This window comes from Aplidium turbinatum, chromosome 6 (genome assembly GCF_918807975.1).
Source record: "Aplidium turbinatum chromosome 6, kaAplTurb1.1, whole genome shotgun sequence".
Lineage (NCBI taxonomy): Eukaryota > Metazoa > Chordata > Ascidiacea > Aplousobranchia > Polyclinidae > Aplidium > Aplidium turbinatum.
This window is the reverse complement of record NC_137477.1, coordinates 19,273,915-19,298,614: the sequence shown is the minus strand read 5'-3', so window position 1 is coordinate 19,298,614 and position 24,700 is coordinate 19,273,915. Positions and strand designations below refer to the sequence as shown.

At 36.7% G+C, this 24,700-nt stretch overlaps 1 protein-coding gene and 1 long non-coding RNA gene across 2 annotated transcripts; one reads left to right on the top strand and one right to left on the bottom strand.

The window, feature by feature from the left end:
* The first annotated feature begins 293 nt into the window (after positions 1-293).
* Positions 294-8,985, top strand: LOC145771709 (uncharacterized). The gene is made up of 3 exons (XR_014289253.1): positions 294-400; positions 1,097-1,193; positions 8,659-8,985. It is a non-coding gene; the product is annotated as an uncharacterized LOC145771709 (long non-coding RNA).
* Positions 1,256-23,709, bottom strand: LOC145771708 (cytochrome P450 3A29-like). Its single transcript, XM_082583435.1, has 15 exons — positions 23,584-23,709; positions 23,006-23,117; positions 21,310-21,356; positions 17,792-17,888; positions 17,186-17,265; positions 16,906-17,040; positions 16,248-16,314; positions 13,859-13,952; positions 12,418-12,548; positions 12,210-12,282; positions 11,390-11,550; positions 11,042-11,130; positions 9,463-9,600; positions 8,694-8,850; positions 1,256-3,831 (listed from the first exon to the last, which is right to left on the bottom strand). Exons 1-15 carry the CDS (start codon positions 23,658-23,660, stop codon positions 3,733-3,735), a joined length of 1,557 nt encoding a protein of 518 aa, XP_082439561.1. The 5' UTR covers positions 23,661-23,709; the 3' UTR covers positions 1,256-3,732.
* Between the last annotated feature and the right edge of the window lie 991 nt (positions 23,710-24,700).

Here is a 24,700-nt window from a genome sequence, read left to right as displayed (position 1 = left end):
AGATTTTCAACAGGTTTTTGATAGGCCTGCCTTTCGTTTTACCGCATTACTCCCGTTAATTTGTGTATTCACCACCTAGCGTCGTCTCCCCTTCATTGTTATCGCTGATTTGCAAATGGCAACATTCACCACGAGATTGTCAATTGTCATGGAGCTTTCTAGACGTTTCGTTTTTGCTGCTAGCCTGCTAGTTTGCTAGCTAGCCGAACTTGTTAGCTACTGTAGTTTGTGACTGAAAATTGATTGAGTTATGTTTATGCTTTGTTAGCTGCTTCTCTGTTGTGTATTTCTACAGAACTTAAGTTTGACAACTGTTATGGTAATATCTATTTACGTGTAGGCTGTCTGTTTCCATATTTGCAGCTTGCTATCTCTCAGAGAGTCAGAGTTCAACTTACTGGTGAGCCTACTTGTGATTTAATAATGTTTTGTGTAGCTGAAATGTTGACTTTCTACCGTGAACAAACGCAACGTATCTCTGGTGTGCGTAAATTGTTGTTAGGCTAATACTTTAAACTGAAATATTGCAGACTCAATCACTATAGAATCCTTCGCGTGCAATAGAATCAATCAATCACTATAGAATCCTTCAGACAATAATTCATTTTTTCCCAAAGCAGATTGTGCTCTGTGCAGTGCACCAATGTAGTGTGATTTTTCGACCAGGCATTCTTTACTACAAGCTGCAGGCTAGGCATCTGATCTGAGCGACTTGTTCATTACTCTGCGATCTGTTTTAGATTTCATTTGCAGAGCTTAATGCTTGCTTGTTTCAATTACTACTTGTGTCACTTTTTACCAACTTTTGTTGTAGCATTCAAAATGCACATGATTGAAATTGACTAAATTCACTATTTCAGCCTTGACTGTGAGTGGAACGTTTCAATACTACTGCACTCAAGCAAACTCTGATGACTTTTATATGAGTTCTTGAATATATAATTACTAGTGAAGTGAAAAGAATTTCTTTAATTTGTAGCCTATGTTTTTGAAGTTTAAGTCTGATGAGTTTTTATCAATTTTGAGTTTTGTGAAATTTAAAAATATTTAAGCAATACAATGTGAAAATAACAAAACTTTTCTATATTTTTAACAGAGTATATTTTGGTTTGCAACCGCGACTTATCATAGGCGATCCTGCTATTCTCAAACAAATACAGATAAAAGAATTTTCAAGTTTTCGTGATAGGCAGGTAGGTACAGTATAATTGAGTACATAAGAGTACAGTAAAGTAGAGTACAATTTTTACACAGGTCATTGTGATATTAGCAGAGTCACTATATACATATTATTTTTTATTATATTTTTTCTCATAATATTGGCTTTTTGGCCGAATTTTCTCTTACTGTTACCGATTTATAAAGACCTTATGAGCCAATAGTGTTTTAAAATTTGTCATAATCATGGAAATAATTTTATTTTGTAACATTTGGAGATGTATGATGACACCATGACCATTGGAGTGACCGACCTATCTTCAGAAGGTATACTAGTCAGAAGGCCCCCTAGCTAGATGATCCTCTGGTCAAAAAAGTCACCTGGACCATCTGGCTAGTGGACCATCTGTCTATGGTAGACTATCCAACTTATGTAGGCTACCTTTTGAGAACTGTCCAATGTCCATAAACCACCCCTTACAGGCAGGGTTACATTTACTTTCGCCTGAATGTTTAGTACCACTTCACTTTTTGATATATAACATCGGCTTTATCTTTTTCGCTGAACATGGAGATTTAAGCTTATGTGAAACTTGTCTATAACTCATTCTTATTTGAATTTTCATGCATTCAGAGTTTTTCATATTAGCAAGGTGTTAATTCTGTTTGTGGTGTGAATAAGTAGCCTAGCAGGATGGCATCTTCAAGGAGAAAATGTGAAAATGACCCTGGTGTTTTTTGTTACATATGTGGCACCTATACTGTTCCTAACCAAAGGCAAACCATAACAAATTTTGTGAAATAAGCATATTTTGCATACTTTAAAATTCGCCTGGGTGATCAGGACAAGTCATGGACTCCACATACTGCATGTAAAGCTTGTGTGGAAAACCTAAAACGATAGATCAATGGAAATCCTAAATCCACTCACAACATTCACGAAAATCATGCAAGCGAAAGTTTGTCCCAGAGTAACGTTTCCCAAATGTGCAAGTGAATTTCCTTTTTTTTGTAGACTTGAACCTATTTTCAAGTGTCTATTCTATTCAATTTCTTCAATTTTATTTTTCTTTGCTGGCGCAAACATATAGCGAATGATATTACAAACACACAACTGCAGCGCCAACAAAGGGAAAAGATGACAAATCAAAAGGTTTAAAATATGCATTGGGAATTTGCACAGCCATCAAACCTACTTCTTAACACGAAAAAAATAACGAAGTAGCCTACTCTTGTAAACAAAAGGACGTTGAACGTTTAGTGTTAGCAGACAAACTTTGAAGAATTTGGTTCAAGTTACCACACTTCAATAAAATAAAAAATAAAAAAAAAATAAAACAGCTAGGTCTTGAAATACCTCAATGTTTTCATTAATATTATTTTTGTATCTCTTGTGTAGTAGACTTTAGACTTTATCGTAATGAATTTAGACTTTATCGCAGACCTTGTTGATAAAAAAGGGTTCAAATTCCATGAAACCCCATAGTCTACCAATATAGATCAGTAGTCGATTTTACCAATTTTCACAAAAACAGCATTCAGATATCATAAAATCCTGATGTGATACAAAAAATCTGATGTGATTTTTGAATTCAGCACCCAAAATATACCCTAGAATGACATTTACTATGCTGACACAAAAAGTGTGTTGGCTTGTGTAATCGTTGTGTTACATGCTTGTAATTTTATTCTTGGGTAAAATGCCCGATTTCCCGTTCTAAGCTTACATGATGTTGCTCATTTGTTTTGTTTTTCTCTTGTTCCTGTAGCTTCGTTTGTATATCGCTAGCATGCAAGTATTGTACATAATTTATGTTTCTCTTCGCGCTCATATGGTGTATTACTCTTGATTTGCACAGACACGTCAACTGTTCTGTTTGATTGCTCTGCATATGCTAAAAAGTTTACATGTGAAAGACATTGTACGATAGGAGATCACGGTATTCTATACCAAGCCAATCCTGAAAGGAAGTCCATTGTTGTGTAAAATTTGATGTGGTTATAGGCAAATTGTTCGTAAGCAGTTGTTCGTAAAGCAATTGTTCGTAAGCAATTGTTCGTAAAACAATTGTTCGTAAACTGTTTTTCGTAAAATAAAATCCGTAAAACAATTCTTCGTAAAGCATTTCTTCGTATACATCAAATTTTAACGGCATGCACGAAAAAATGCTTTAGGAAAAATTGTTTTACGAAGAATTAATTTTACGAACAATTGTTTCACGAACAATTGCTTACGACCAATTTGTCGGACACCATTTGATGTACACTTGTACCCTATGCCTTAGCACATAAGGTTTCATAAAAATATAAGTACATAATAGCACATAAAAAACCCAATTTTCTGGTTAGTTCCATGCATATGTTTGTTTCAGGATCAATTAACTGCACATCACAAAATGGCCCGCGACAGTATTGTTATAGAGATCCTTGACAGTCAATCATTTTATATCAGAAATACGTTTGTTGCAACTTTAATCCAAAAAAAACGTGCACGAAACTAAAACACAACAGCAAGCAAGTTTTCTTCTATTGACAACAGTCAGTCTTCATCGTTAGATCCACAATGCTTTCTTGTTATGGCGTAACCTTCGGTTGCCTTGGGACAATTTTAAGGAAAACATCTCCTCGAGGTTGCGTGGCTGTTGCTTGAAATGTGATATCCAGTGGCGGTTCCTTGAAATACATTTTCTGCTTATTTCGTACTCCGTGCGAACACTGCTGAGTGTTGACGTCTCTACGTATTGCTTATGTAACCGACTATTCTTAGCGCATTAAACAGAAAAGAGCACAAACTAAAGTTTTGTCGCACAGAAACTTGAATAGACCGGGAGCCAGGTCGATTTATTTGACTGTCTGGGTCAGTAAGGTTTGACAAGTCTTTCTAGACTGAAATTTTGTGTAGATTTCAAAAATAAACCTCTTACTTGCACTAGCCTGACCGTTTTTGTTATATTAAGCAGTTTCCGAGATGATACCTGCCAATATCGCTATATCCGACTAAGGGTGCACCATTTGCCCCCGACCTTTAGCAAAAAGCCTGAACTTTTTTTTGCTTATGAGGTTATCTTAGAAAACAACTTTTTCAAAGTTTCATTTTGATTGGACAAAGTTTAACCCCCCACCCGGCCATTTTCTAAGGGGACTAACGACATTTTCTTCACATTATCGACACTAGATGGAGCTGCTTACAAGATACAACTGCATATTTACTTTGGAAACATACCCCTTTTCATTCTGCATAATTTCAAAAAAAATTATCTGAATTGGCCAATGGGAAGCAGAAATATGGGCAGTTTTGTACTCTCCCCTAGCGCAATACTGCCTCTAGTGGCCAAAACATAACAACAATTATCTCCTTAAATGTTCATCCGATTGAAGCAAAACTGGTGTCTAACCCCCCCATTTTCAAGGGTGGTGAGTTCATTTTTGCTGCTAGTTTTAAAAATTCTAGCCACTAGGTGACAGAAAACCTGCTTTTCATAAGCTTAAGCTAACGTAACCGCTTGGACTTGACTTCAAATATGCAAAGTTTCAACAAATGCAACTCATTGAGATGTATATCATTGAAAACAAACAAAGAAATAACAGTGCAACATCTATTGTAATTGTGATAGATATTGTACAGCAATAACCTTACACGAATTTCACATCATAAAGGTCACACAGGTAATGAAACAGTAAACTCGCAATTAGATTGTCAGATACCATGACGCTGAATCTATTTTCCCATTTCTTTGGTTTGGTAATTTTTTTTCGGGAATTCTCTACTACTTGTAAAATGTTTTGGTATCGTTCTTCCTTGAGAGCAGTCTTATGAAAATCCAGGACCTGTTTGACTCCTCGCTCTGCTATGTCATTAACCACACTGATGTTATTCACAATTGTTTTTGCAATTTTGTAAGTCTCATTTGTCATCCCAGCTTTCGATAGGTTCACTTAAAAATGCTGAGTCAATTTTCAAGATTTTAAAAAATGACCAAGAGTCTTCTCCAATGTAGTCCTGGAGATCCCTGGACGTGTCTGCTGGGAGTTCAGGGAAACAAGGTTTTACAAATTCAGAGCCAAACCTTTTTGTGCACACACCGTCATTTTTAACTAAGATCATTTTTTGTGCCATCAGTTCTGTGGTTGAAGTTTTCACACTCTGACTGAAAAAAGCCAACGGTACAAGCTCTTCTGTCAGATACCACATATTTTTTCCAAAACTTTTCAGCGCTACACTGGCAATGACACCATCAATTGCTTGATAATTAAGGAAGGAGTGAATGAACAGTTTGTCATATTTTGGAGCAGTTGATCTTCAGGAGCAGTTAGCCACCACAGGATATAACAAAATACAACAAATTTCTCAAAGCGGCGAAGTTTCAAAAATTTTCTTCTGCTGCTTCTGCTGTGTTGCATGCAGTCATCGATACAGCAGATGGTGATATGTCAAAAGTAAACTTATGTTACACTACCACTGAGAGATATCGGGTTGAAGCAGTTCAAACAATCTCTGAAAGGATTGCAGAAAACTGGAAACCTCCATCAGTTGCCAACATCCATTGGGATGGTAAGCTTATGGATACATTAGAAGGGAATGAGAAAGTAGAAAGACTGTCAATCCTTTTGTCAGGGGTTGGAGGTACGAAGTTGCCAGTTGTACCAGCTATCCCACACAAATATTCTGACCCCGTAGGCGAGCTCATTGCCAAAGCATCCAATGAGCTCATAAAGGTATGGGACTGTGAAAGCAGCTTGTCTGGAATGGTGTTTGACACCACTAGCTCTAACACTGGAGCTAACACAGCTGCATGTGTGGCTTTGCAAAAGATTATTTCAAAACCTTTGCTTTGGTTTGCATGTCGTCACCACATTGGTGAGATTGTGTTGACCCATGTTTGGGACACTTTACAAATTGAACCATCAAAGAGTCCTGAAATTACTATTTTCCAAGGGTTTAAGAAATGTTTCTCTGCCATTCCAGTAGTAGACAAAAACTTTGACTTCTTTGATATTTCACATGAGTTAGCTGAAAAAAGAGAAGAAATTGTTGAAATATGTAACAGATTTCTTGAACACCCATTTAGCAGAGGAGACTACAAGGAGTTGGTTCTATTAACTCTTCTTTACCTTGCTGATGTAACAGATCTGGTGCTTTGCACAAAGCGCGGTGGATGTCTAAGCTCTTATACGCTATAAAGCTGGACTTATTGGGATCCAAAATATGTGATAATATGAGAGGTAAGTGACTTTCAACATTAAGAAATTGTGAATTTGTGCTTCTAGGTCATATTCACCATGCTGAAGAGACCCGAAAGGTCGAAACAGCACTGTCCAGTGTCCATGGTTAATTAAGAAATTGTTTAATTAGATAAACAACACCAAACAAACATTAAATCAGCACAGACAAGAAAGTGTAACAACCTTACCCTTTATGCAGATTTATCTGTGTATTAGACTAACATTTGATACCGTACTGCAAGCATATTCTTATGCATAAATGATGTTATTGTTCAGGAAAAATCTTTGGAAGAGGTCATTGTTGAAACATCGCCGCTTTGTAAAATTTGTTGTATTTTGTTATATCCGGTCGTGGCTAACTGCTCCTGAACCATCAACTGCTCCAAAAAATGACAAACTGTTCATTCACTCCTTCCTTAATTATCAAACAATTGATGGTGCCATTGCCGGTTTAGCTCTGAAAAGTTTTGGAAAACTTATGTGGTAGCCTATCTGACAGAAGAGCTTGTACCGTTGGCTTTTTTCAGTCAGAGTGTGAAAACTTCAATCACAGAACTGATGGGACAAAAAATGATCTTAGTTAAAAATGACGGTGTGTGCACAAAAAGGTTTGGCTCTGAATTTGTAAAACCTTGTTTCCCTGAACTCCCAGCAGACACGTCCAGGGATCTCCAGGACTACATTGGAGAAGACTCTTGGTCATTTTTTAAAATCTTGAAAATTGACTCAGCATTTTTAAGTGAACCTATCGAAAGCTGGGATGACAAATGAGACTTACAAAATTGCAAAAACAATTGTGAATAACATCAGTGTGGTTAATGACACAGCAGAGCGAGGAGTCAAACAGGTCCTGGATTTTCATGAGACTGCTCTCAAGGAAGAACGATACCAAAACATTTTACAAGTAGTAGAGAATTCCCGAAAAAAAATTACCAAACCAAAGAAATAGGAAAATAGATTCAGCGTCATGGTATCTGACAATCTAATTGCGAGTTTACTGTTTCATTACCTGTGTGACCTTTATGATGTGAAATTCGTGTAAGGTTATTGCTGTACAATATCTATCACAATTACAATAGATGTTGCACTGTTATTTCTTTGTTTGTTTTCAATGATATACATCTCATTGAGTTGCATTTGTTGAAACTTTGGATATTTGAAGTCAAGTCCAAGCGGTTACGTTAGCTTAAGCTTATGAAAAGCAGGTTTTCTGTCACCTAGTGGCTAGAATCTTTAAAACTAGCAGCAAAAATGAACTCACCACCTTGAAAATGGGGGGGTTAGACACCAGTTTTGCTTCAATCGGATGAACATTTAAGGAGATAATTGTTGTTTTGTTGTGGCCACTAGAGGCAGTATTGCGCTAGGGGAGAGTACAAAACTGCCCATATTTCTGCTTCCCATTGGCCAATTCAGATAATTTTTTTTGAAATTATGCAGAATGAAGAGGGGTATGTTTCCAAAGTAAATATGCAGTTGTATCTTGTAAGCAGCTCCATCTAGTGTCGATAATGTGAAGAAAATGCCGTTAGTCCCCTTAGAAAATGGCCGGGTGGGGGGTTAAACTTTGTCCAATCAAAATGAAACTTTGAAAAAGTTGTTTTCTAAGATAACCTCATCAGCAAAAAAAGTTCAGGCTTTTTGCTAAAGGTCGGGGGCAAATGGTGCACCCTTAGTCGGATATAGCGATATTGGCAGGTATCATCTCGGAAACTGCTTAATATAACAAAAACGGTCAGGCTAGTGCAAGTAAGAGGTTTATTTTTGAAATCTACACAAAATTTCAGTCTAGAAAGACTTGTCAAACCTTACTGACCCAGACAGTCAAATAAATCGACCTGGCTCTCGCTCTAGAAGGCTTTATGTGCACCTCGTATTTTTTGATTGCGCATTTCACTGATTGCGCACAAGCCAGCAGAATTTATAGGACGCCGTTTAGGTTAAGCGCGTAAAATTCTGTTCTTGTCAGCGTATAATATGTTCACTACTCCACAGATTAATGATTATATCAAATCAAGTACATTACAATCACAAACAACATAATCAAAAGGATGCTTGCAATGAGTAATGAGATCAACTTTCAGTAAGCCTGAAAATTAGTTGAAGAAAGTTGTCTATATGTAAACTTTTTACATAACTTTTGATTAAAAAATTTAGTAAATTACAAACAGTTGTCGAAGATTCGTGTAATGGAACTTAATGTATAATTTTTTGTCTGAATACATAACCTTACGTTATTAAGATCTAAGTTCACACATTTCTGTTTCCATGTTGTAGAATTTATTCACTCACTGCAAGCTCAATCCACTCACCGGCGTATCTTCACAAACATCGATGGTGAAGTCTCTGAGCAAATTGCAAAACGTCAACTTTACTTCCATTAAAGCGAATCTCTTCGCGATGCAACTTCGAGGTCCAGCGCCAAACGGTTGGAAAACCATCGGATCGATTTTGCTCATGTCTTCCATTCTGAAGAAAAATGAGTCAATATTTTAAAGGGAAAGTTTGATCATTAAAAACGAACCTTAGGCATTTTATTACCAAAAAACATAAATATGATATCGAAAGTATGAAATACATGAAAATTTCTTTTTTGGCACCATTTCTTTTGATTGTTGTAAATTCTTAAACTCATTTTCATTTCTTGTGGGTTTGAGTCAGGCAGCCAACAATTGAAGAAAATTAATCGAATAGGTCGGTCAGTCTCGCTTATTGACAAAATGCTGTGGTAAACAACGTTATAACTTTCCATCTAAAATTTTATACCGCCATTGCTTAAAAAGGAATCAGTACAGAAAACGAATTATGGTTTCAAGCTCAAATGTCTGATATTCTTCCAGCTATGTTCAGTTTAGCGACCAACAGGTTTGTATTTTTGATTCCACTCCAAAATGGAGCAAAATCAGCAAAACCGGAATAGATTGTGTTCTTTTTGTTGCACATAGCAAAATGAAGATATGATGTGAGATTTAAAAGTAGGCTATGGTTGATAAAAAAAAAAAACTTTCGCTGTTGTAGTGCAACAATAAACAAACGTGACTATTTTTTTTATAAACCAACTTTTCATATCAAACTAATTACCTTTCAGGCTTGTATTGGAATGGCTCCTTCCAATAATCCTCAGAGTGATTTAACGCATAGACAGGAATGGCTATCTGAATGTTTTTGGGAATGTGGATTCCATTGATAGTGATTGCACTTTTAGAGTGGCGACCATTTCTGAAAGAAAAGTTATATTTTTAATCAGCGAAAACATGCTATAAAACAAAAATGTGCAAAATTGAATGGTGGCGTTAGTAACGGTTTGTGTGGAAGCATAACCTACAAGTTTTATCAGCAAAAGAACGCTTTGAATTTGACTTAATTTTCTTCTGTTAATTGTTGTAACGTGCAGATATAATTGAAGCTTTTTTGTCACTTGTAACTTGAGATGAAAATTTTAGAAAACTTAAATGGGAGTAAATACAATTAGTAAACGCTAACAGCCGCGGTTTAGACTTTGATAAAGGACTAAGTTTTGTAGCAGTCATACATATTTATAATTTGTCATCAACGTGATTAAAACGAAGAAATAGCCTTCCGCTCACAATAAGTGATGTGTCAGCTTTGTCAATAGACTAAATAAAAAAACGTGACAAAAAGTGTAAAGACTTAAAATGTACATGCAAATTTGCTTGGGTATAAAAGTACATATCTGCACTCTGCAGTAGTGTGTTTAGAAAAAATAATCTGAGAGAAAATGGACAAAGTAAAAGCTCTGGTCCAAACAAGCAAATAGCTTGGCGGGGATCTGGGGGGCTTGCCGTCCACAAAATTTTGACAAATTTTTGTTTTGGTCACTTTTTGTATATTTTGTGACCCAATAATGTTTTTAGTTTAAGACATCTACTTAGTATTTAACAAACTTTATCAAATTAGGTACAACTCAGGGTAGATTTATGCACATGTAGCAGTTTTAAGAATCCAATTATTTCTTTCATGGCAACACAAAACTTTCAATAACGTTTAGTTTAAAACGAAGTTTTATACATCTTGTATAGTGTTGTAGACCAGTGATTCCAAGGCGGGCGGTATTGGTCCCTGCTGGGTTGTGATTTTAAAATGGATGGGGGAAAAAAGGTTGAAAAAGATGAAAATATTAAACCACAATCCAAGTATATTGGATTAACCATACATTACCTTACTAAGATCATACTCTTAAAAGTTTCTATAAGTCGCCAAGCTCATGCATCACATTGAACTGCAAACCATGCGATCTTATATTAATCTTGTGGAAAAGCCTTTTCCGATACATTCTTTAAAGGAGCAAAAATACTGTTTTGAACGTTGCATTGAACGAGAAAATCTAGAGAAAAAATTACATGTATTTCTCTCGCTTTTTTGGGGGGGAGGGTATGGGGAGTGGGGAGGCAGGTGGTTAAGTTTCCGTTTACTTTGGATCCGCTACCGCATATTTGTAGGTAGCATAACCTCAGATAAAACATTAGAGCTTCAGACTAACGTTGCTGCTACAGGACACATAGAGGCGATCTTTTTGAAAACAATAAGGTTACTTTTGTTCTTGTATCTTAAGATTTTACAATAGAAAAAGTATCGAGCTAAAATCCTCTAAAGCTTCATACCTAAAGAAACTTTTCGATAGTAAGCCGTGTAAAGTTACCTTGACACCGGGCTGTAAAGCCTCAGCGACTCATTAATGCACATGGTCAGGTATTTCATCTTAATCACAGCTTCATATGTTAATCCTCCCTGAGATAAGACAATATTGTAAAATGTGGAGAGATTTGCAAGAGAAAAAGTGTGAAGTTTTAATGGAAGACTTCTTGAATAGGCAATGACTATGTGAATTATATTTGTATTACAGTAACTTCCGATCAACATAAAGAAATAAACAAATCGAATTTTGCATACTCAATCAATACTCATGTATATTATTTTTTTGTTGTCGGAATAAACAGACTAACTTATGAACTTTTACACAGCAACCAATACTTTGACCCATTCTTACATTTTCTTCAATAACTTCATCAATTTCTTGTCGCAGCTTCTCTTGAACTGACTTGTGAGTGGCAAGATTGTAAGCAAGAAATGTCATGGCGTTGCCAATAATCTCAAAGCCTGCTAGTAACATTAGCATGCTGTTGCCGATTATTTCGTTTCTCGTTAGACCTGTTTAATCATGAAAACGATGCTTATTTGATAAAAACTAATCCTGTTAGAGCAAAAACATAAATTGATTAACTTGGATGACTGAGGATAGGCTACATGCGTTATTTCAGCAGTAGAATCAATCAAGTTGGGATTGACAAAGCAGGAGTGAGTGAGGAATGAAATGATCACAAAACAATGGCAAGTCGTAGAACTGAAACCTGAGAGAGACATGGCTTAAATGTTGGGTTACGTTGTAAGAAGAGACGAATGTTAAGTCAGAAGAAAATGAAACAATTGGAAGTTGGTAAAACAAAGCGAGGAAGGCCAAAAAGAAGATGGAGAGATTGTGTGACAGAAGATGGAAATAGTGGAAACGAAGGAAGAAGATGCTGTTGACAGAGTGATGTGGAGGACTACAACCTGCACTGGCGACCCCACTTGAAGTAGGAATAAAGCCAGAAGAAGGGTCGATCAAGTTTATTCCCCATCCAGCAGACACAACGAAAACATCAGCGATGACAAAATTAATAACTAAAGATTGCCACTGAATGAAAAAGAAGACAGCGAAAAGACCACACAGGGTCATCAAGTCAGTCGCCACCTTCAGTAGAGCTATTCCTATGTAGGAGCACGATGCTACCATAAAAGTATGTTATTCGAGAATTATCTTTCCTGACCTTTAACAGCTCCTTGTTTTACGTTTTCTTTAGAAACTTCTGCTTTGAGCATTTGCTGCATGATATCAACCCTCTGAAAAAAAAAGATTTTTAAATGAAATCAAGTAGTTGGAAACAAAAGTTATAAACACCAAAATGAGGCATAGCCTAGGTATTAGCTGGTGTTGTGTGAAACCTCAACCAGGATTCCATTACCAAGGGAACTTACTTGTTGGCTGATGATGTGTTGCTTGTTGTCGATAAGAGCGCCAACGAGTGAAGAAAAGTAGCGCACAGTTTTGTTCCCAAAAATAGAATAATCTAGTTTTTCTGCGATGTATTGCGTAGATGGAAAGAGCACTGCAAACCAGAATGTAGCTTTTGTTGCAACGCTGGTAAAAATATTGAAACGTTGCAGATTCGGCACGCCTACTTGAAGGCACGTGGATTTTTTTAAACAATGTCTTAATGCCTTGAAAAAGACAAGCACACTTCCTGAAGAAAGCTCTAATCAGAAAAGATCTTTGAAAAATTATACACAAGACACACTAAGAAAACAAATCAAAAACTTTTTTTCTCAAGTCTGAACCTTAAAACATTTGCCCAGGCTCACAATAGTATTTCAAACAATTTAATTTATGTTGTGGAATCGGTTTTCGTTCATTAGAACTCTTCAGCACAACTGAATCGAAACAAAAAAATTAGCCTACAATATAAAAATATGTCAGCACAACTGGACCAAAACGAAGTAAAATTACATATTAATTAGATAAAAATGTTCATGACCCTATTGTAGCCTAATTTTTGTTTCGATTCAGTTGTGCTGAAGAGTTCTAATGAACGAAAACCGGTTCCACAACATAAATTAATTTTTTTGAAATACTATTGTGAGTGTTAGCCTGGTCAAATGCTTTAAGGTTCAGACTTGAGAAAAAAAGCTATTGATTTGTTTTCTTTGTGATTGCTTTCTGTGTTAGGTAGATCGCCAATTCGAGGAAGTGTCATAGTACAAGATCACCTTTTCCAGTTAGTTTTTCCCACTTTTGATCACAAGACACACTCCAACATATCGAAGCAATGTAAGAAATTAGAACGTAAGGCGTGGTTACAATAATCAGTTTGAGAGAACTGCGCACCCTCTCGGTAAACAACTCTTCCGCGCTATATGTGATGAATGAAGGGCTACTTGGTAGCCTACTTATACTTGAAGTATTAGATAAATAAATCTGACTAAAAGTCTTGTGCAAGAGCAATACTTGCAAATATCTTGCCATCTAGCTGATGCTGTAGGTAGCTTGTTTAGATTAAAAGGCATAGAGAGTAAAAGTCACTGGTAAATTAACATTCGAAAAAGGAGAAGATAATTTTTAAAGCAAAATCACAAGGTTAAAAAAAATCAAAAATAAACCACGAGATATAGAATCATAAGCTAAAATTTATTTAAAAAGCAAACGTTTTTAAAACAAGTCTACACAACTGGCAAGAACGTCTAATTGTCAAAGTATAGGCCTAAGTAGGCTATGTACGTACAGTAACTTGGTGGTAGATACAAGAGTAGTCAGCGATGAACTATCTTGCGTTGTATTATTTATTAAAATTAACTGCAAGTGTTTACTGTTTAGCCTACTTAGCAATCAATATGCAAGATACGATGCAAAAACGTTACTTACAAAATATTATCACAAACGGATTATAAAGGGGCTTTCGATCAAAAAAATTCCTGGCCATTCCAACCACTGAATTTCCTTTGCTTTCAGATTTCTCCTGTAAACATGATTTCATATTCTGTTTTGGAAATTTACTGTAGTAGTGTATCTACAGTAGAGGTGGGGTTGTAAATTTCAACCTCTCTCCCTTTGAGGCAGATGGAATGATTCGAATCAGCAGTCGTAATAATTATGCCTAATAGTCATTGTGACGTCATACCTGTCTAAATAGGGGTGTATCCCCCTCAGGATCTACTACTGAATTGTATATCATGTAAGCTAAGTTACTGTTCAAATATTGGATTGGACAAGCCACTGCAAAGCATCTATTTAGAGTGGCAAGTGACTTATAGATAAGGTTACCATCGACATGGACACCAAAATAAGGACAGCCGAAAAATTAAACATCATCTTAGGACAACTTAAGTCTAGGTTTACCTTACTTGTAGCAGGGATTTGATTGTGCCAGAGAAAAAATATATAAGTTTAGCAATTGTTGAAAATAAGACAAAATAAAAGTCAACCCCAAGGACATTTCTTAGAATTAAGGGCAATAAATTTTCTAAGACATTGTCCTTTAAAATAAAAACAAAATCTCAGAAATAAGAACGGTATGGCAACCTTGCTTAGACATCGTTTGTAGTGATGCAAGCCGCGACACGTACGCGGCCGCTTTTGACTTTTTCGCCGCGTGCCGCGCCGGGTGAAACGTTGAAATGACAAAACCGCGCCGCTTACCGCGTAAACTTTCAAGAAATTAAACTTTCTTAAACTTAAACTTTCGTAAACGTAAACTTTCAACTTTTCAAGAAAATCAGTTATGAAACTTCAAATTTAAATTGGAAACACAGATCAGTTTTTTTTCCCTTTAACCCTTTCCTCCCCAGCGTTGCCGTTCGGCAACACAAAATAAAATAAACAAACAAAAAAAAAATTTTTATTTTTTATTTTTTTAAGTCATTACTACCCCCATGAGAGCTTTAGAAAAATTTTCCCGCCACGGGAAAATAATTCGGGAAGGAAAGGGTTAACGAAAACCGTTAGCTGGAAAGCTATGCAAATTAGTGATGCAAGCCGCGCCGCGTACGCGGCCGCTTTTGACTTTTTTGCCGCGTTCCGCGCCGCGTGAAAGGTTGAAATGACAAAGCCGCGCCGCTTGCCGCGTAAACTTTCAAGAAATTAAACTTTCGTAAACTTTCAACTTTTCAAAAAAATCAGTTATGAAACTTCAAATTTAAATTGGAAACACGGATCAGTTTTTTTTTTCCTTCGGAAACCCTAAGCTGTGAAAGCTATGCAAATGGATTGCAGTTGACAGGGTTTTGGGGCTGGTTTGTGAGGGAAGCTGTACGAATGTTTTTGGTTAATAGCCTAGCTGATAAGCTTAGCTCCTAGTTAGCCTACCACGCCAAAGGCCTAGCGCAACTACCGCATTAGTTACTATAACAGTTAGCCCAGTGAGTTCAGGCTATAAGTTTTACTCTTGTGCATGTAGTTCATACAGCCACTGCCATTAAAATTGCATTATTGCTTACAAAAAGTGTTCAAAAGTCCTGATACTGGATCCAGGAGCATTCTTTTTGAAAAAGCATGATGTCTTAGAACTTAGATGCATTGCTGATAAGAGAATATGATCTAGTTAGCCTAGTCATGTAGTCAATTAGTCCACAACTGTACCGGTAGGTTACCAGTTATATGCCATGGGTGCTTTTTGCCGGATACAACCTAGTTCGTACCCTCAGTTCGTACCCTGAAAAGGTCGAGAGAAAAAATTAAAAAAAAAACGAAGTCGCTGATCGCAGTTTCCGCAAACAAACAAAAACTCTTAGGATCATTACCGGAATTTTTAAAATGTTTGCGGAAACTGCGGAAAAACGGTTCTATTTTTTTCTATCCATCTTATCAGTTTGTTTGTTTGCGGAAACTCCAATCAGCGACTTCGGCTTTTTTTAGTTTTTTTCTCTCGATCGTTTCCTAACCCTAACCCCTTTTAAAATGTTTGCGGAAACTGCGATCAGCGACTTCGGCAAACTCTTAGGATCATTACCAGAAATTTTAAAATGTTTGCGGAAACTGCTACGACAAGTGATAAATTGTAGGCGACTTTGAAAACACCACTCAAACCTAGCCATCAAAATGGAGCTACTTGTTAATGGTCATTCGAAACAAGGAACAGCAAAGAATCGTTTTAGAAAACATTTCAAATATCACACTGTTTATTTTTATAGTTAAGCGGTTGTATATAGAACCATATTGATTTTTCACGATTTTGTCAATTATTTACACAAAACAACAACGTATTCATTTAGGTTTAGCAGTCTTAGTTTATCACTTGGCCGTGCTTTAGTCTTACTTGATCGTGGATGTCAGTGCTGAAAGCCGTAGAGCAAAGAACATCCATAGCCAAAGTTTCGAAGACCCTGTCAACAAAAATCAGGGTTATTCATGACTTAATGGATACAATTTAGGCAACTTAATTTTTTTTGTATTCAGGCTTACGCCCGGTAGTAGAAAATTTAGACAAAGTGAATGGGAAGACAAGGAAGCCAATTTTCGTGTCCACCTTTATGCATGCCTTTAAGTGTCCTGCCAGACGCAGCTACATGTTCTTGAGCGGTGTCGAACCTACGCCCTTTCGAGTGTTGTACCCGGGATTTCACCAGTCGACTATGCGACCAACGGGTAATTGTTAGTGGTCATTCTAAGCAAGAAATAGCGAAGAGTCTTTTTAAAAAACATTTTAAAAATCACATTGTTTAAAATGGAGTATCCTTTTCAATTAAAATTAAATAATTAATGCTCCAAATTATTTTTGAAATGTCTTGTCTTAAATTTAGCAGTATTCGACATGACTAATCGAAATTTTCGCTTTGGTAGTTTTAAAGATGCTTAAAAATGTTTTCGCTTGTCTGGATGCTTAAAAAACCTTAGCTGTCAGGAAAATTGACAGGCCCTTAAACCTTAATTATAATAGATCGCAAATGAAGAGTGAAGATAGGAATGTTACTCGCTTTTTTGCATCAAATCTTCCGCCTTTTTCTTTTGTTAATTTGTGTAGATTCGATGTCATCTTTTCGACACACTTTTCCACTATTTGAGACATTGCTTTCAGCTTTGTAGTGGAGAAGGTAGGTGTGATAGTCTTTCTAAAAAAAAACACTGACTGTTATAGTGTTAAGCCAAGTCGGATTTCACACTTCGTCTTTCCTTTTCCCAATAAAAGTTACTTAACACTTTTGTCAAACGACATACAGCTGAACAAACTGGGGAGTCATGCCCACACAAGATTACCTAATTCTTCTCCATTGATCTCCACTTGAAAATAACAAACTGGCATTGAGTTCTTTTCCATTAACGTTTAACAGTCGACTCTGCAACGTACAATTTAAGAAATTTAAAGGATTACAAATCTAATAGCCTACCTTCAAAAGACAACTATAAAAAGCGATTTTTGCAGGCTCTATTTTTACTAAATCCAGTCAAGGACTTTCACAAACGTATTGCAGTGCAACACAATGATGTAATTTATTGTCACCGTCAAAACAAATCAGGGCTGCCTTGCCAGAGCGAAGTTATCTGTCGAGTTGTGAGTCTTGCGCTGTACTGTACTGGTAGGCCCCAATGACGTTATGAAGTAAAACGCAAGTATTACTCTTAGCTTTGAAACTATGACACTTTCTACTTTGTTTATCTTTGGAGTCCATTAACCTAAGTGTGAGTGTTCGGGGCAAAATATTTAAGTTTGGTTTAACACTAAACTTATTGTCTTGATTTCAGATAGAATCAAATTTTTAGTAAATAATTAAAATATTTGTTCTGAACAACACTAAACATGCTGGAAAGTCAAACACGCTAATATCACAATGAATTGACTGTAAAAAATTGTACTCTACCTACCTGCCTATCACGAAAACTTGAAAATTCTTTTATGTGTATTTGTTTGAGAATAGCAGGATCGCCTATGAAAAGTCGCGGTCGCAAACCAAAATATACTCTGTTAAAAATATAGAAAAGTTTTGTTATTTTCACATTGTATTGTATAAACATTTTTAAATTTCACAAAACTCAAAATTGATAAAAACTCATCAGACTTAAACTTCAAAAACATAGGCTACAAATTAAAGAAATTCTTTTCACTTCACTAGTAGGCTAATTACGTAAGAACTCATATAAAAGTCATCAGAGTTTGCTTGAGTGCAGTAGTATTGAAACGTTCCACTCACAGTCAAGGCTGAAATAGTGAATTCAGTCAATTTCAATCATGTGCATTTTGAATGCTACAACAACAGTTGGTAAAGATCTTAACCCTATTCGGACTAACGGGTGGATGGGTTCCGTCCATACCTAAAACTTTCATCGATTACTTAAAAGTTGCTGGCTCAAATTAGCTGAAGTTTTATGACTTTTCCTAAAAATTATTCATCTTTGTTTTAGTAATAAAATGACATTTTTATGTGATATATTTTTTTAGTTATCAGCAGTTTTTGACACCCTACTCTTAAAATTGTCAGGTCATCTGAAAAACTTTATCATCTTGTACAAGCAAGTTAGCAAACATTTGTATTGTTTTGTGCCTTCCAAGATTTACTGCGTGACCTACATGACTACTGACCATTTCGGATTACATGCATGACTGGACCGTGTGCCTTTTACGAAGATATTAACGATTTCAGGAGATTATGACGGAGACATCAGAAAAATTAAAAAAAAATGACTACTTTTAGCAAAAAAGCAATAGCAAATAACTGGTAGAGTATGTGTGTCCACTTAAAATTTTAACCAGTTTGTCAATAATTTTGCTTTAACTTTGCGAAAAAAGCAACCTCGTAACGTTTTTATATCAAAAGTTATTGAAATGAAAGTGTGGATGGAATAAGTCCACACGTCAGGCCATTACCTCACAAAAATAGATTAGTCCGAATAGGGTTTAGTGACACAAGTAGCCTAGTAATTGAAACAAGCAAGCATTAAGCTCTGCAAATCAAATCTAAAACAGATCGCAGAGTAATGAACAAGTCGCTCATAGCAGAAGCCTGCAGCTTGTAGAAAAGAATGCCTGGTCGAAAAATTTCACTACATCGGTGCACTGCACAGAGCACAATCTGCTTTGGGAAAAAATGGATTATTGATCATGAAAAAAACAACCATTGTCCGACCAGTCGGTCTGACATGTAAGACCTTAGAAACACCGATTTGATGCTGATGTAATATAACACTTTTTTCTTCAAAAACCGTTGAGTGAGGCAGATTGTGTAGTAAACAGATGTTGATGTGATGTCAGACTGGTGCAATCGTTTAGTGCAGCAGCATTAAAAATGTTTTTTGTACTTTATAAGCATGGAGTTTGACATTGCTAATATGCAATGTAACAATTGTAACATCCATCCAATCTAGGCTAAACAATGCAACTCAAAACCAATAACATCATACAACGTGAAACTTTTTTTCAACCCAAAAGGGGGTGGTAAAGAATGGAAATCTACATAGAATGTGAGCACTTTTTGGCTTCTTTGTATTTAACAGATAACTGCAGTAAATAATTCTGTAGCGCACCCAGCATGGGGCTAAGGGGGCTCAAGCCCCCCCCAAACTCGCCACTAAAAATGAAGTTTTTGCATGTTCTCAATTTATATATTTTGCTTACAGGTTAAGTATGAATAAGACACAACAGGGCTGAGCATTATAACAATATATTTTACATATTTACAAATAGTTTTAACAGTTGAACGCTTTCGGTTTAACTTAAGCCCTCCTTAGGAATCCGAAAATATTTATAAAAATGTAATAAATTTCAACTTCTAGAAGGTAAAATTACATTAGGAAAAGGCAACTACATAAATAACTACAAAAAAATTTGCACCACAGGAAACGTGATACATCAGGTAAATGTTGAAGAGAATGGACACGCCTCCAGCAAATAATTGTTTGTTTAAATTTGGGTTGTAGCGTTTGATTAAAAGTGCTTTCTAGATTTTGGTGTCAAATTGAGATTTGTCTTTGCGCAAAATTTTAAATGAGTCGGCAGAGAATTTTCGATCAAAGCAAAAAGAATATTCCATGATATGGTCTTTGATGGCACTTTTCTTTAACTCCCTAAAGTTCAGATGCTCCTGTAGCCTACTCTCGTGGTCAAATGTCTGTGGACATACCGATGTACGTCAATGCCGAATCACACGGACATGTAAAACTGTATAAGACATTTGAGCAGAGAGACGAAGGCGTCTGGGGCTTTAGTTGAAAATACAAACTGAATTTGAATGTTTTGTAAGTAGGAAAAACGTCCACATCAAATTTATTGTTTAGGCTACAAAATTAATGTTTTGTTTGAAACTGTTTTCGTGCTAGTTGTTGTTTTCGCACTTGTTTGTGTTGGCAAACGGAAAGCTAATTCTATTTTGTCATACATGACGAAAAAGTCAAAATTTATAGAAGATTGCAAGAGTGGACGTAGGGATGAGGCAGTGGCGTCGCCAAGGGGTTTTTTAGGGGCTTTCAACACCCTCTTTGGCACGCGTGTGACGTCACCATATTGAGAATGATGCTTTTAAACTCTTTATGTCTTTAAAACAAAGTTTGCCTAATTTTAAACGAAACTGCATTAAAAAAGCGAGTTTTGCCAATACCAAACATTCAAATATCTCAGCCAGAAATTAGCAGCAAGAAAAGATAGAGACTCAGCTTTATTTCCGAAAAATGCCGAAGAAGACATGATCTTATCCTTTTGCTATGCCACCGGAAAGCACCATTTTATAGGAATATTCATACCCACATTTTTGTTGAAAATGCTCTCAGAATGCACCAAATTCAAAGTAATTCTTCAAATTTTTCTGGGGGTGGCCCCCAGATCCCCCGCCGCTGGATTTCGTCTTAAGTAAACACGCCGTCCAAAATTCCTGGCTACGCCACTGGATGAGGATGCTGATGGTGCTAGTAGCATGGGGTTCACTAAGCCAACTTCTAATTTGATTGAGAGAACAAATCCTGATGTATCGGCAACCGGTGGGTTGTAAGTGCCTTTAAATATTAATCAAAGGGATTAGCATTGGCCTATTGTCACTGTCACTATTGTCGCAAATCACTCAGCCGACATTTCTGAATTAGCCCCCCCCTAAATTTTTTTCTGAGTGCGCTACTGGATACTCCTTGTAATTTAGTCTAAAACGGCTTAATTAATCAGTGGTTGCAATTCATTTGTCAATGAATGCGATTATTGCCAGAACAGCATACATAAAACAATGTAATCAACAGACTGTAAGTTTTCGATCTGTGCTTCCAATTAGCTTGCTTTCTTTGAAACATACCTTTCGATTAAAATTGTTCAAATAGGCTACTACTTTCGAAATAGTACATTTAACGTCACTCAGAGTAGGCAACTTAAAACGTTTGCTTTTAAAATTAATACGTAACTTACTTACCCATAAATAGGACCAAATCTTTTTCTAGTTGTTAAATCCAACATAACCTTAACATAAAATTTATTAAATCCTTGGATAATAAACTTGAGAATTAACATATTTCTCACTCAATTAAAAGTACAATAAAGTTTAGAAACAAAATCTAGATAAATAAAAAAAATTGCCAATGCACATGAAGGCACCAATTATTTGTTTTCAAAGAACACAGAACAAGACCAATGCCTTGAGATGCTTTATGCATTTGTAAGTTGTTATTCTATTTTGTCAATTACACAGAGATATGCTAAAGGTAGGTTCAAAACAAGACTCTCTGTAGACCTCTAAGCTCCCAGCGGGTATGCTGGGAAGTCATCATATATGGCCTCAGAAACTACTGCGTGGCAGTGGCGTATATTCAGGGTGTTCAAGGTGTTCACTGAACACCCCAAGAAATCCAGAAAAAAAGAAAATTTCCATCGGTTGTCGATGTTCTTTACTTTCATGATATTCTAACATCTTGCTGCATGCTGATTGCTTTCTTTTCAATTGCAAAACTCGTCTCCTTCTAATTTTAATACTCCAACGTTTGAAGTCATTGCCTTTAATTTTTTTTGGTCATTACCTTTAAGCTGGGTGTGCACTGACAGCTTGGCGAGTGCTATTTAACATAAACAATTAAGAAAAATGACGTCACAAGGCAGCGAAAACAACAATGGTTTTAGTTCTGCCAGGCTGTTCACTCGCTGATCTGAACACCTTGGCGCGTCTTTGGGGGAATCCCATGCAATAGCAAGTTTTAGCTTGTTGGATTAGAGTTTGAGGTGATCAGAGTTGAAAACAAGATAAGATAAAATGCTTTTTATGCACCAAGTGCCAGTAAATTAGGACTAGCTTGTCTGAATCTGCAACAAAGCTTATGGCAACAGCCAATATCATTGATGCAGCATTCTAAAACAACACATCTAATCGTTTTGTAATTAGAGTGTCCGCATGAAAATCGCAAGTAGTCTAAACACACGCTGTTTGAGTCAAAACGCATGGATGACGTTGTGCTGAATATGCTCTCAGAACGCACCAAATTCAATGTTAATTTTAAAAAATTTCTGGGGGAGGTCCCCAGACCCCCGCTGTTGCTTTGCCGTCACTGAACACCCTGTCAAAGTGGTCACGGTACGCCACTGCTGCGTGGACCGGCCATGCTTCCACAAGTCAACATTTCTCCACTACGGTGGTATTTGAAACTTTTTTTCGCCACTTGTGTTTGTGTCATACTTTTTACCCTTCACCTGCATTTGCAACCTTTCTTCATAACACTGACAAGAAATATTGCTAATAAAAGTTTGTGAAAAAGGCTGAACATTGTCATATAAAAATTCGAAGACTAGCTCTACACCTACTTGGAAAGCAGTGCACTTAAATACAAGTGCAAATATGTTTCAGGGCCTGTTTGCATTGTTCTTACCTGAATCAACGCAAAAACATGATATTACAGTAATAAACTGATTTTTTAAAAACAGGATTTTCAAAGAATTTTGTATTTCGGCTGCCAAGCAAAAAAAATTGGGCACTGGAAAAAACTCTGGTAAGTCATGCTTGGTCACTGGAAAAATAAAGGAGTTTAGAGGCCTGTTTTAGGAAATAGGTGAAATGCACATACCACTCTACCATGTACAGCCTTGTGTTAGCACAAAGTTACATCTTAGCCTACTATATTTACATTATCTGCATTTTTAATTATAGATGTGAAATTTCCAAGGCCAAGTATGGATGGAGGGTCATGTAGAATATTGAGATTTTTGAACAGCTGCCACTTCTTGTGCATATACAGCCTAAAAGTAACAAAAATGATAATATAATTAGCCTTTATCTCAAATTCCAGTAAACTCTGCTCATTTTGGTTTCAAACAGCACAAGCAACATGATATAGTAGTAGAGTAGAGTAGACAACCGGAAACAGACATTGCCGTCAGCTGCAGCGTGGGTCAGGTGTACGTCGGAAGGCGTAGGCTACACCGATGCATAGCGCTCAAGTCCGCTTTCCCGCAATGCAGGATAAAGATACGAAAAACAAACAAAACAAAACAGATAGGCCTATATTGATAAAAGCGTTGACCAAAGTAGTAGCCTACATTAGCTTTCAGCCAGAGAGTATTTTAAGGACTGACATGAGCGAAAAACATCAAAGTTTCTTGAAATCACCTTCACAGGGCCCTAATTTCAGATTTTCAACATTGCCATGCAAAGAACATTATTCCCAGAAACCATATTTCAGCAAAAAGGGCCCAATTGGCTCACCTGATTAACACAAGAACAGATATCACCAAAATCCAAGTTTCTGCAGACAATAGTTTGAAACAAGTTATTAGACTCATCGTTTTTGACTTCAACAGTTACAGGGATTACTCACATGTTTTTTTATCTGTAAAAGTAAACAAAGTAGTTATAGTGGCATACAGTATTATTATTAAGGAAGTTATTAAGGGGAGGAAGACAAGCATCTTCACGTGGTGCCCCCCGTCAGTAACATACAAAATTATATAAAATACGTATGCAAAACAAAGCTTGTCAAACAAGAGCTAATGAGACTGTTCAGCGCAGGGTGGGTAGGGAAATGCCTCTTTCAGGGCACGGCAGTGCTCGCACTGTCGAAAAGTACCGACGACCCACCGTACTGCAGCTGAACACCGAGGGCATCACGGCCAGCAAGCTCAACATCATCGAGCACCTGACCACCAAGCATCAAGCCCTCATCATCCTCCTCCAGGAGACTCACTGCACATCTGTGGATAAGTTGGTACTAACCAACTTCACACTCGCAAGCGCAACCTGCAGCAGGAAACACGGCCTAGCCACATTTGTCCATGACCGGCTGAGCTGGTCCTTGGTTGACCAATCCCAAGCTCAATCGGAGATCGAGTGGCTTTGTGTAGATGTAGTAGGCTACAACATCGTCAATGTCTACAAGCCCCACCTTCGCGGATAACATCAACAGCCATCCCAGTGTTCCCCCACTCCAGCCTCTACGCAGCGATTTCAACTGCCACCACACTGACTGGGGCTACAACTCCATCAACAACGACAGAGAAAGTTTGGCCGCTTGGGCAACCAACAACAACTAGTAGGGTCAAAATAGGAAATATATGGGTTAACCCAAAAAAAATTGCAAGAAAACGTTTTTTTGGTTTTTCCTTTGGCTTAACCTCAACAGAACAACATATTAAAAGTTTTCCAAGATTTGAGCATCACAAAGTCTGAAATATGACGTCACAAAAAGGCCTATTGCAGGTAAAAAATCTCTCTGGACTGTCAATTGTGAACCAACATAGCTGTTTATCCATAATTTGTTAACAATGAATTCATAAAATAAGTGTCTAGTGTTATTATTTTTCCATTATAATAAACTATAGATAAA